Below are 12,701 nucleotides of genomic sequence, written 5' to 3'. Positions count from 1 at the left end.
TTTTATTACTTTTTTAAATTACAAATTAAAGTACAAAATAATGTAATAATTAAATTTTGTCACAAATCAATTCATTTCTTCGCTTTGTTGATTTTTTTGCATTGCAATTCAGTATTTCTTCCAAATCAAATTCCAATTCAGCTTCCTGTGTGATTTTGCCAATTCAAATCAAATGAACACTCATGAATTTAACAGGATTCTCAAATTCTGAATGCTGCCAAACCCTGGATCACATGTGTCGCATTAGAGCGTCAAACCACACGAAACCACAAACACAGCACACGACATCAGCTCTGTCTTTACTAACATTTGTGAGTGCGGGAAGCACACAAAATGTGACAGTTCACAACAGACGCTTCCATGGAGTGAGAACATGCACTTTTCTTCTGGAATACATATGTATATATAATATATATAAGCATATGTGTGTGTGTGTGTGTGTGTGTGTGTGTGTGTGAGTGTAAGTGTGAGTGTGTGTGTGTGTGTGTGTGTGAGTGTAAGTGTGAGTGTGTGTGTGTGTGTGTGTGTGAGTGTAAGTGTGAGTGTGTGTGTGTGTGTGTGTGTGAGTGTAAGTGTGAGTGTGTGTGTGTGTGTGTGTGTGAGTGTAAGTGTGAGTGTGTGTGTGTGTGTGTGTGTGAGTGTAAGTGTGAGTGTGTGTGTGTGTGTGTGTGTGAGTGTAAGTGTGAGTGTGTGTGTGTGTGTGTGTGTGAGTGTGAGTGTGAGTGTGAGTGTGTGTCTGTGTCTGTGTCTGTGTCTGTGTGTGTGAGTGTGTGAGTGTGTGAGTGTGTCTGTGTGTGTACTGGTTTATATATACTGGTGGGATAAAAACCTGACTACACACAGACTCATGGGGACTCGTGTCACGGTGGGGACCTAAATTGTGGTCCCCATGGGTACAACACCAGACATGTGTGAGTGTGTGTGTCTGTGTGAGTGTGTGTGTGTGTGTTCTGTTTCATATGTATGAATGAATGATGCATTTATATGTATGTATAAATATAAATATATTCTTCTCATTCCATAAGAAGCATCTGCTCATTGGCTCAGCATGCAAACTAGTGTTTCTCTATAGCTACTCATGCCTTCAACACGTCAATGAGACTTTTGGAGTGAGTTAACTGAACCCCGAGCTGACAGCTGAAGGAAACGTGAACTGTCCACCCTGATGTCATTTCACTTGTGTGTAATACAACAGGTTGCACCTGGAGGTCCCTCGTAAAGCCACTGCGGCGTCTAATGTTAACAGCTGTAATCAGCTGTAATGCAGTCTAGTTTTTCAGCAGCAGCATTTTTTCCATTCATTTTTCACACAGGGAAGTCTTTGTTAAAGAGTTATGAGCCGTGAATCAAACCAGGCAACTACGAGGAGAATCAGAACATTACAAACGTTCATTTGAAGCAAAAAAATGTGTCGGACAAAAATAGAAAGACTGTGAACTTTAGCTTTAATAAAGGACTACAATCCCATGAAGCACTGTGAGTGACATAATCAAAATAAAAACAATTAAGAAATATAACACTATTAATTTAAAGATGTTCTTTACATTTATAAAAAAAAAAAACAATAACTGATATGTTAATTATAGAGAGAGAGAGAGAGGGCGGAGTTATTTTAGTGCGACTCTCTGATTGGTGGAATTTTCTGTACAGCATCATGGGTAATGTAGTTTCTCACCACAAATTCAGTTGTTAAGCACTATTACTTTAAAAATAAGTTGAAATAATGCGAACAGATGGTTTCAGCTACAGCATATGCCATCTATTAACAACCTCAGAGCTCACAGTCGGTCTGTCTTGAACAGTTATCGTTAAAAATGACAAATTTCCCTGAGGAGAAAATGAATGGAGATTTACTTCGAGAACCAGACTATTTCACTCTATGGCAGTTACTTGAATATCATTCAACCCTGCTGAAAAATAAATAAATAACACCAAGATGGTTTCCACAAGTCTGCTCTGGTTTGATGGTTTTAGAGAGGTTTTGGCCACAGCTAGCAGGGAACGTTCTCAGAACGTTGTGACAAGGTTTTCTCAACGTTATAAACAAACGTTCTATACCAGTAACGCTCGTTTAAAGTGATCTGGTCTTTAATGATGTTCTCAAAACGTTCGAACAAAAGCATTAGTTGTATATTGTTCATGGAACATTCCTGAAACTGATTAGTTGGACATTTTTTAAATGTAACAACTTTCAGAATGTTTAGAGAACATTCAAAAGTAACATTCCTACAATGTTTGCAAATGGAATGTTTCTGTAACGTTTCCTAAATGTTTCCTTTAGTTTTTAAAACTGGATGTTTAGAACGCTCAGAAAAAAATATTTATTGGATGAACTCAATTTAATTGAGAGCAGGATTTCCGTCCAATAAATATGTGTAGCCCCAACTCGTAAAAAACTAATTCATGAAATGTAATTCAGTTGGGCCAACTCAATTTAATCAAATATAGTTTCAATAAAATTGATACATTTATGAAATAAACAAACGTTCTATACCAGTAACGCTCGTTTAAAGTGATCTGGTCTTTAATGATATTCTCAAAACATTCGAACAAAAGCATTAGTTGTATATTGTTCATGGAACATTCCTGAAACTGATTAGTTGGACATTTTTTAAATGTAACAACTTTCAGAATGTTTAGAGAACATTCAAAAGTAACATTCCTACAATGTTTGCAAATGGAATGTTTCTGTAACGTTTCCTAAATGTTTCCTTTAGTTTTTAAAACTGGATGTTTAGAACGCTCAGAAAAAAATATTTATTGGATGAACTCAATTTAATTGAGAGCAGGATTTCCGTCCAATAAATATGTGTAGCCCCAACTCGTAAAAAACAAATTCATGAAATGTAATTCAGTTGGGCCAACTCAATTTAATCAAATATAGTTTCAATAAAATTGATACATTTATGAAGCCAATTTTACTCCGTAAAGTTTCAATTGTTAGGCATTAACCATAAGGCTTTGTTACATCCATGGTATGCCCGAAATTATTGTTTTTTATTATTAAAACACCTTTAACTTCTGTTAGCAGGTCCTCAACCCAAGCACATATAATTCATGAAATGTAATTCAGTTGGGCCAACTCAATTTAATCAAATATAGTTTCAATAAAATTGATACATTTATGAAGCGAATTTTACTCCGTAAAGTTTCAATTGTTAGGCATTAACCATAAGGCTTTGTTACATCCATGGTATGCCCGAAATTGTTGTTTTTTATTATTAAAACACCTTTAACTTCTGTTAGCAGGTCCTCAACCCAAGCACATACTCTACACTTTACCGTAACCCGCAAAACATAACTCTTCTAAATACAAACATAAAACAGCAAGAAACATTAACACGTTTCCCAATTGTATCATCCTGATTAAAAATGCATAAAATAACGTTTTATTTCAACATTTACTCTCCTTATCCAGCCCTGTGCAAAGCATGATGGGAAGGGGAAATCCACGCCCTAGCTACACAAGTAAAACAAATTAAGTGGCTGTAAAGAATTGTGTTGGGTTAACTTCATTTAGTTAAGTAAATCGAACAAGCATCAAATTTTTGTTTTACTTAATTGAAACATGTTCCTTCAAAATGAAAATATTGAGTTGAACCAAAATGCAACTGTTTTAAGTCAGTTTAACACAATGCAATTGTTTTTTAAATAAACTGAACAGTGTTGTATAATACATTTTTTTGAGTGTGTTTTCAAAACATAACGAGAAAATCAGCACAACGTTCTTAGAAGCTATTTTCTGTTAGCTGGGTAAACCGGCTGGTTCGGCTCTTTGACTCGATTGGTTGCCCATTTCAAAAGTCTCATTTCCTACATTCTGCATTTCCACGTTTCCAAGAGTGTTTTGGAAGTGGCGGAAATGCGTTTCGGTCATCCATTAGCACCGCAGGCCTCGGCTCTCACCTGGGATGACTGAGATCGTTTTCAGTGCTCGCAGAACCCTGAATGTCCGTAACGCTGAGACATTGCCCAGGTCCACAAACTCAGTAACATATCTGCAAGAAGCCAGAATCGGAGCACAGACAATGACAACAACACCAACAACAGGCAAACAACACAGCGGAGAATGAAGCAGGATGTCGGGAAGTTGCCGGGAAAGAGGACACAGCGCGGAAAGAACCGGATGCGGGTCAAATCCCGAGCTGTTGGACTGGACACTGAGCGACACTGAGAGCTGTCTCCTTGCGCTTACCTGGGATTACGGAAATAGTTTTCAAAGCGCGGAGGACCCTGAACGTGCGGAGAGCTTGCAGATTGCCTACTTTTATAAATTCAGTTAGCAACCTGCAGAATCAGATTAGAGTTACGTGGATCAAAAGACAAACAACTGAAAGACAAAAAAGGGAGAAAATTAAAACGTCAAACAACTCAAAGTATGTACTTTTTACTCACTTAAAGGAACAGTGCACCCAAAAATGTTTATAAAAAAAATGTATCATCCGAATGGCTTTAGTTCTTCTGTGGAACAAGAACTATTTTTCCATACAGTGAAAGTGAATGGGTGCCGATGCTGTCAAGGACAGAACCATTTTGTAAAAGCAACATAAATTCACACAAAGCCGATTCCAATTCTTTTGTCAACCAAACACGTTTATATTAATGTTTAAGTATTTTAGGTATTAATTAGAGATGCACCGATCGATCGGCCAGGGATCAGAATCGGCCGATTTTCCTCATGATCGGCCCGGATCGGTGATCGGTCGGTCAGGCTCCGTTTTGTTACCAGTGGCACAGGCAATAACGTCAGCCGCGCATTCTCGCTCTCTTCTGTCTCTTATGTCAAAATGCCCATCTTGGCGAGTATCCAGGTAAACACGGTCAGTTTTGGAACGTTAAATAGTTGAGAAAGAGAACGCATGTTGTGTAACAGTATATTGGGTGCGTGGATAAACTCTTAAAGGGGCAGCAGTCCAATATTCCTGCTGCTGTCTGTCATATTAATCAAAGAACAAAAGACAAATAAAATACCTTTCTGCTCTTGACTGAATACGTTTTATAACTTTAATGGTAAGCATTAATCTGTATTTAATTTTTACAATGAAGACTGGATGTGTTATTTTACATGAAGCTTTTTATGAAGAAAAGTAGATTTTTGTTAGTATATGCTGTCAATTATAGTTCTTAGAATGAAAATCGGAATCGGCAAAAATCGGTATCGGCAGATCACACCAACGAAAAATCGGAAACCGGTAATCGGCCAAGACAATTGCAATCGGTGCATCTCTAGGCCTAATATGTTAAGAAATGAAAATAAAACGTTGCGTTGAAGAAAAGTCGATTTTTGTTAGTATATGCTGTCAATTATAGTTCTTAGAATGAAAATCGGAATCGGCAAAAATCGGTATCGGCAGATCACACCAACGAAAAATCGGAAACCGGTAATCGGCCAAGACAATTGCAATCGGTGCATCTCTAGGCCTAATATGTTAAGTCATCCTGACATTTTAAAATAAAAGTTAATATTTTTCATCATTTAACAGCACATTTTCATGTCCATGGTTAACGGTCAGTTAATGGTCACATGACACGCAGGTATAAAATATTTAAATAATAAATGAATATTTAAATAAAATAGTAAAATAATCATTCAGATAAAGAATTTAATCTTTTGCAAGTGTTTTATTTTGACTGCTTTAACTTTATAATTATTATTTTAATTACATTTTTTATGTTTTTTTAATCATCTGAAACACACCAATGCAATTTATAAGCAATAAAAGTGATTTATTTCACTTTAAAGTTTCATTATAATAAATGCTGTTTATAGTTAATGCCATTATAATTTGTTTGTTTTGAATTCACTGTATATTTTTCATTCCCGTTTTACTCAGAATACAATTAAATTTAAAGGATTTTTTTTGTGTAGAGATGAAAACTAAAATTCATGTTTATAGTGTTTGTAATTTTGCAAACGTTTTATTTATCAGTACTTTATTTCTGAATGTAATAATGAACTGTGACTAATACACAACGATCCAACTCATCAGCTTTTGTCTCGACTTATATAGTAATTATTTAAAGTTTAATTACTTGAATGTAAAGTTTATAAACGTTTTGTTTTATTTACCACCGATGTGACTTCAGAAAAAATCAGAAATACAGTAACAATGCATAATTTATATTTAATAATGTTATGGTGTATTTTATGCATTTTTTAAGCTTGACAGTCATCTTATGCCCTTTAAAACCATTTTATTTCACGTTCCACAGAAGCAAGTGAATCATATGAATTCGAAACAACATGCAGGTGAATAAATGATGACAGAACTTATATTTTTGCGTGAACTATCCCTTTAAATTGGCACAGATTGGTTTAGAGAGACGGGATGAAGTCGTCTGGATTTTGATTGAGTCACTGCTAATACGGTGACGAGGCCTAGACGGCGTAAAGATATGATTGCGTTTGACCGTAGACGTACGACACTGTTCTGTTTCTATAGAAACTGGAATTGACTGTTAAGCATTTATGATTTATCAGCGTTGGCCGTCATCCGTCTGGCTTTAATGAAGTCAGGAGTGGCTTCTCGCGTTCCTGTCAACATCCCAATACACCCGTGACTTACTGGCAGCGGCTCCATCTGACGTCTCTGAGACATCCGGTTCAAGGACAAGTGGCCTGTTAAAGCTCGGGAAATAAAGCCATAAAGGCCAACGAGAAATAAGCACTTCATCACGGCACGGCTCACTGAGATTCATCTCAAACCGCTGGGATTTAGACAGAAATTCAGGTGTTTAAAGGGACAGTTCACCTAAAGATTTCAATTCTGTCATTATTTAAGTTTTTACAAACCTGTACGAGTTGAGTGGAACATAAAAGAAGAAAATCTGAAGAGTGTTGGGAACCAGACAGTTGACGGTAGCCATTGACTTCCATAGTAGGGGGGAAAATACTATGGAAGTCAATGGCTACCGTCAACGTTTTGGTCACCAACATTCTTCAAAATATCTTCTTTTGTGTTCAGCAGAAGAAAGAAACTCATATAGGTGTGTAAAATCTTGAGGGTGAGTAAATTACATCGTTTTCATTTATGGGTGAACTGTCCCTTTAAATGCTGTCGTAAGATGCATAAACTTTTGACGTTGAATCCGTTAAGATTTAAGTGGAAGAAACTGTGATTATGATTTACAGTGACAACGTCATGAGCAGAACAAAATGAATATGAAAGAAGTAAACTTTAAGTATCATGAGAAAGTTCTTTAATTAATGTTTTCTGACTAAAGAGATCATTGTGATGTTGGCTGGAGGGAATCACTAACAATGAATCACGCTGTTTATTTGACTCATGATTCACTGAACTAATTGTGCTAATCAGGTTTGTGGGTGGTTAGTAAATAATGTACTGTAAGCACAAACATGACTCAGCTGTTTAGTGAATTCACTTAACCGTATGAACAGAAAACTTCATCAGTAAGTCCTGTGTATTGAAAAGTAAATGCAGATTTGTTTTTTGTTTTTTTGAAAGAAACTGCATTTATTTGATCCGTAAAATTTGTAAAATATTTTTACAATATAAAATAACTGTTTTCTATTGTAAGCTTAACCGTATGAACAGAAAACTTCATCAGTAAGTCCTGTGTATTGAAAAGTAAATGCAGATTTTTATTTTATTTTTTGAAAGAAACTGCATTTATTTGATCCGTAAAATTTGTAAAATATTTTTACAATATAAAATAACTGTTTTCTATTGTAATATATTTAAAAATGTAATTTATTCCTGTGATGCAAAGCTGAATCTTTTCAAAAAAGATTTTTTTTTTTTTTCAGGAAATATTTTTTTCTTTTCCTTTGACAATTTTCTTCAAAATCTTTTCATTTTCTTTCAAAAGGTCAGCATTTATGTGAAATAAAAATGTTTTGTAACATTATTATGTCTTAATTGTCACTTTTTTATTAATTTAATGCATCCTTGATGAATAAATGTATTAATAAAATTTAAAAAACGCCTTATTGATATATATATATATATATATATATACATTCTGTTTCTGAAACATATTTAAATTATTTTAAAAAAGCCATTCAGATTTGTGTATTCACTATGATGTTCATCACAGCACCAAATACTTAAATATTTAGACTTAATAAGCTATTTATTTTCAAACTTTAATCTGTACTACAACATGCCCTAGATATTATTTGAAAGAGTTTTGATTCTTTATTGTTTGGTCACACTTTTAGATTAAGGCTCTATTAATAAACATTAGTTAACATAAACTGCCAATGAAACATTCATTAATCTTAGGTAATTCCAATATTTAAACTCAAAAGTTGCAACTGTGTTATGTAATGAGCTAACATGAACTAAGACTTGTATTTTTAACAAAGATTAATAACTTCTTTAGCAAACGTAGCTATTGCTCATTGTGAATGTTAATGCATTAACTAAGGTTAACTAATGAGATCTTATTGTAAAGTGATAGCTATTGGTCTTTATAATTCTTTTGCACTTTAATCTGTGTAAAATAATGCATTGCTTCATTGCATTTAAATGTTCATTATTTTTGTTATAACTAAATTTCAATATCGCGATAATACCGTACACCGTGATAAAAGCATTAGCAATAAATTGCAACATGAAAATTTGATACCGGCATATCCCTAACACACGCACGCACGCATGCTCACACACACATACACACACACACGCGCGCGCATGCACGCACGCACACACTAACACACAGAGAGACACTCACACACACACACACACTCACACACACACACACCGATCGATCGGCCAGGGATCAGAATCGGCCGATTTTCCTCATGATCGGCCCGGATCGGTGATCGGTCGGTCAGGCTCCGTTTTGTTACCAGTGGCACAGGCAATAACGTCAGCCGCGCATTCTCGCTCTCTTCTGTCTCTTATGTCAAAATGCCCATCTTGGCGAGTATCCAGGTAAACACGGTCAGTTTTGGAACGTTAAATAGTTGAGAAAGAGAACGCATGTTGTGTAACAGTATATTGGGTGCGTGGATAAACTCTTAAAGGGGCAGCAGTCCAATATTCCTGCTGCTGTCTGTCATATTAATCAAAGAACAAAAGACAAATAAAATACCTTTCTGCTCTTGACTGAATACGTTTTATAACTTTAATGGTAAGCATTAATCTGTATTTAATTTTTACAATGAAGACTGGATGTGTTATTTTACATTTGATTACTTTAATTTCTGTAGTATTTCTTACCTGAATAAAAACTTACTTAACCTGAAAAACTTCGTTTCATAGCTCTCTTTATTCTATTGCATTTATTTGTGCTGTTGTTTGCCATTTTTTATTTGTTCTTATTTTATTACTGACTTTTTACTTGTGAAATGAAAATAAAACGTTGCGTTGAAGAAAAGTCGATTTTTGTTAGTATATGCTGTCAATTATAGTTCTTAGAATGAAAATCGGAATCGGCAAAAATCGGTATCGGCAGATCAATCGGCCAAGACAATTGCAATCGGTGCATCTCTAGGCCTAATATGTTAAGTCATCCTGACATTTTAAAATAAAAGTTAATATTTTTCATCATTTAACAGCACATTTTCATGTCCATGGTTAACGGTCAGTTAATGGTCACATGACACGCAGGTATAAAATATTTAAATAATAAATGAATATTTAAATAAAATAGTAAAATAATCATTCAGATAAAGAATTTAATCTTTTGCAAGTGTTTTATTTTGACTGCTTTAACTTTATAATTATTATTTTAATTACATTTTTTATGTTTTTTTAATCATCTGAAACACACCAATGCAATTTATAAGCAATAAAAGTGATTTATTTCACTTTAAAGTTTCATTATAATAAATGCTGTTTATAGTTAATGCCATTATAATTTGTTTGTTTTGAATTCACTGTATATTTTTCATTCCCGTTTTACTCAGAATACAATTAAATTTAAAGGATTTTTTTTGTGTAGAGATGAAAACTAAAATTCATGTTTATAGTGTTTGTAATTTTGCAAACGTTTTATTTATCAGTACTTTATTTCTGAATGTAATAATGAACTGTGACTAATACACAACGATCCAACTCATCAGCTTTTGTCTCGACTTATATAGTAATTATTTAAAGTTTAATTACTTGAATGTAAAGTTTATAAACGTTTTGTTTTATTTACCACCGATGTGACTTCAGAAAAAATCAGAAATACAGTAACAATGCATAATTTATATTTAATAATGTTATGGTGTATTTTATGCATTTTTTAAGCTTGACAGTCATCTTATGCCCTTTAAAACCATTTTATTTCACGTTCCACAGAAGCAAGTGAATCATATGAATTCGAAACAACATGCAGGTGAATAAATGATGACAGAACTTATATTTTTGCGTGAACTATCCCTTTAAATTGGCACAGATTGGTTTAGAGAGACGGGATGAAGTCGTCTGGATTTTGATTGAGTCACTGCTAATACGGTGACGAGGCCTAGACGGCGTAAAGATATGATTGCGTTTGACCGTAGACGTACGACACTGTTCTGTTTCTATAGAAACTGGAATTGACTGTTAAGCATTTATGATTTATCAGCGTTGGCCGTCATCCGTCTGGCTTTAATGAAGTCAGGAGTGGCTTCTCGCGTTCCTGTCAACATCCCAATACACCCGTGACTTACTGGCAGCGGCTCCATCTGACGTCTCTGAGACATCCGGTTCAAGGACAAGTGGCCTGTTAAAGCTCGGGAAATAAAGCCATAAAGGCCAACGAGAAATAAGCACTTCATCACGGCACGGCTCACTGAGATTCATCTCAAACCGCTGGGATTTAGACAGAAATTCAGGTGTTTAAAGGGACAGTTCACCTAAAGATTTCAATTCTGTCATTATTTAAGTTTTTACAAACCTGTACGAGTTGAGTGGAACATAAAAGAAGAAAATCTGAAGAGTGTTGGGAACCAGACAGTTGACGGTAGCCATTGACTTCCATAGTAGGGGGGAAAATACTATGGAAGTCAATGGCTACCGTCAACGTTTTGGTCACCAACATTCTTCAAAATATCTTCTTTTGTGTTCAGCAGAAGAAAGAAACTCATATAGGTGTGTAAAATCTTGAGGGTGAGTAAATTACATCGTTTTCATTTATGGGTGAACTGTCCCTTTAAATGCTGTCGTAAGATGCATAAACTTTTGACGTTGAATCCGTTAAGATTTAAGTGGAAGAAACTGTGATTATGATCTACAGTGACAACGTCATGAGCAGAACAAAATGAATATGAAAGAAGTAAACTTTAAGTATCATGAGAAAGTTCTTTAATTAATGTTTTCTGACTAAAGAGATCATTGTGATGTTGGCTGGAGGGAATCACTAACAATGAATCACGCTGTTTATTTGACTCATGATTCACTGAACTAATTGTGCTAATCAGGTTTGTGGGTGGTTAGTAAATAATGTACTGTAAGCACAAACATGACTCAGCTGTTTAGTGAATTCACTTAACCGTATGAACAGAAAACTTCATCAGTAAGTCCTGTGTATTGAAAAGTAAATGCAGATTTGTTTTTTGTTTTTTTGAAAGAAACTGCATTTATTTGATCCGTAAAATTTGTAAAATATTTTTACAATATAAAATAACTGTTTTCTATTGTAATATATTTAAAAATGTAATTTATTCCTGTGATGCAAAGCTGAATCTTTTCAAAAAAGATTTTTTTTTTTTTTCAGGAAATATTTTTTTCTTTTCCTTTGACAATTTTCTTCAAAATCTTTTCATTTTCTTTCAAAAGGTCAGCATTTATGTGAAATAAAAATGTTTTGTAACATTATTATGTCTTAATTGTCACTTTTTTATTAATTTAATGCATCCTTGATGAATAAATGTATTAATAAAATTTAAAAAACGCCTTATTGATATATATATATATATATATATACATTCTGTTTCTGAAACATATTTAAATTATTTTAAAAAAGCCATTCAGATTTGTGTATTCACTATGATGTTCATCACAGCACCAAATACTTAAATATTTAGACTTAATAAGCTATTTATTTTCAAACTTTAATCTGTACTACAACATGCCCTAGATATTATTTGAAAGAGTTTTGATTCTTTATTGTTTGGTCACACTTTTAGATTAAGGCTCTATTAATAAACATTAGTTAACATAAACTGCCAATGAAACATTCATTAATCTTAGGTAATTCCAATATTTAAACTCAAAAGTTGCAACTGTGTTATGTAATGAGCTAACATGAACTAAGACTTGTATTTTTAACAAAGATTAATAACTTCTTTAGCAAACGTAGCTATTGCTCATTGTGAATGTTAATGCATTAACTAAGGTTAACTAATGAGATCTTATTGTAAAGTGATAGCTATTGGTCTTTATAATTCTTTTGCACTTTAATCTGTGTAAAATAATGCATTGCTTCATTGCATTTAAATGTTCATTATTTTTGTTATAACTAAATTTCAATATCGCGATAATACCGTACACCGTGATAAAAGCATTAGCAATAAATTGCAACATGAAAATTTGATACCGGCATATCCCTAACACACGCACGCACGCATGCTCACACACACATACACACACACACGCGCGCGCATGCACGCACGCACACACTAACACACAGAGAGACACTCACACACACACACACACTCACACACACAGAGACACTCACACACACACACACAGAGACACTCACACACACACACACACACACACACACACACACAGAGAGACACTCACACACACACACACACT

General features: G+C 34.3%; 1 protein-coding gene across 1 annotated transcript in view; it reads right to left on the bottom strand.

Annotated features, from left to right (window-relative positions):
- LOC107554363 (sodium channel protein type 3 subunit alpha-like) overlaps positions 1–12,701 on the bottom strand; it is a 72,316-nt gene that overhangs the window by 53,593 nt on the left and 6,022 nt on the right. The window contains exon 3 of the mRNA XM_016236852.1: positions 3,907–3,998. Coding sequence (XP_016092338.1) covers positions 3,907–3,998 — 92 coding nt within the window. The remainder of the gene's footprint in view (positions 1–3,906; positions 3,999–12,701) is intronic.

This window comes from Sinocyclocheilus grahami, unplaced genomic scaffold (assembly GCF_001515645.1).
Source record: "Sinocyclocheilus grahami isolate Dianchi unplaced genomic scaffold, SAMN03320097.WGS_v1.1 scaffold499.1, whole genome shotgun sequence".
Classification (NCBI taxonomy): domain Eukaryota; kingdom Metazoa; phylum Chordata; class Actinopteri; order Cypriniformes; family Cyprinidae; genus Sinocyclocheilus; species Sinocyclocheilus grahami.
The sequence above is the reverse complement of the archived record's forward strand: the minus strand, read 5'-3'. Positions and strand labels throughout refer to the sequence as shown.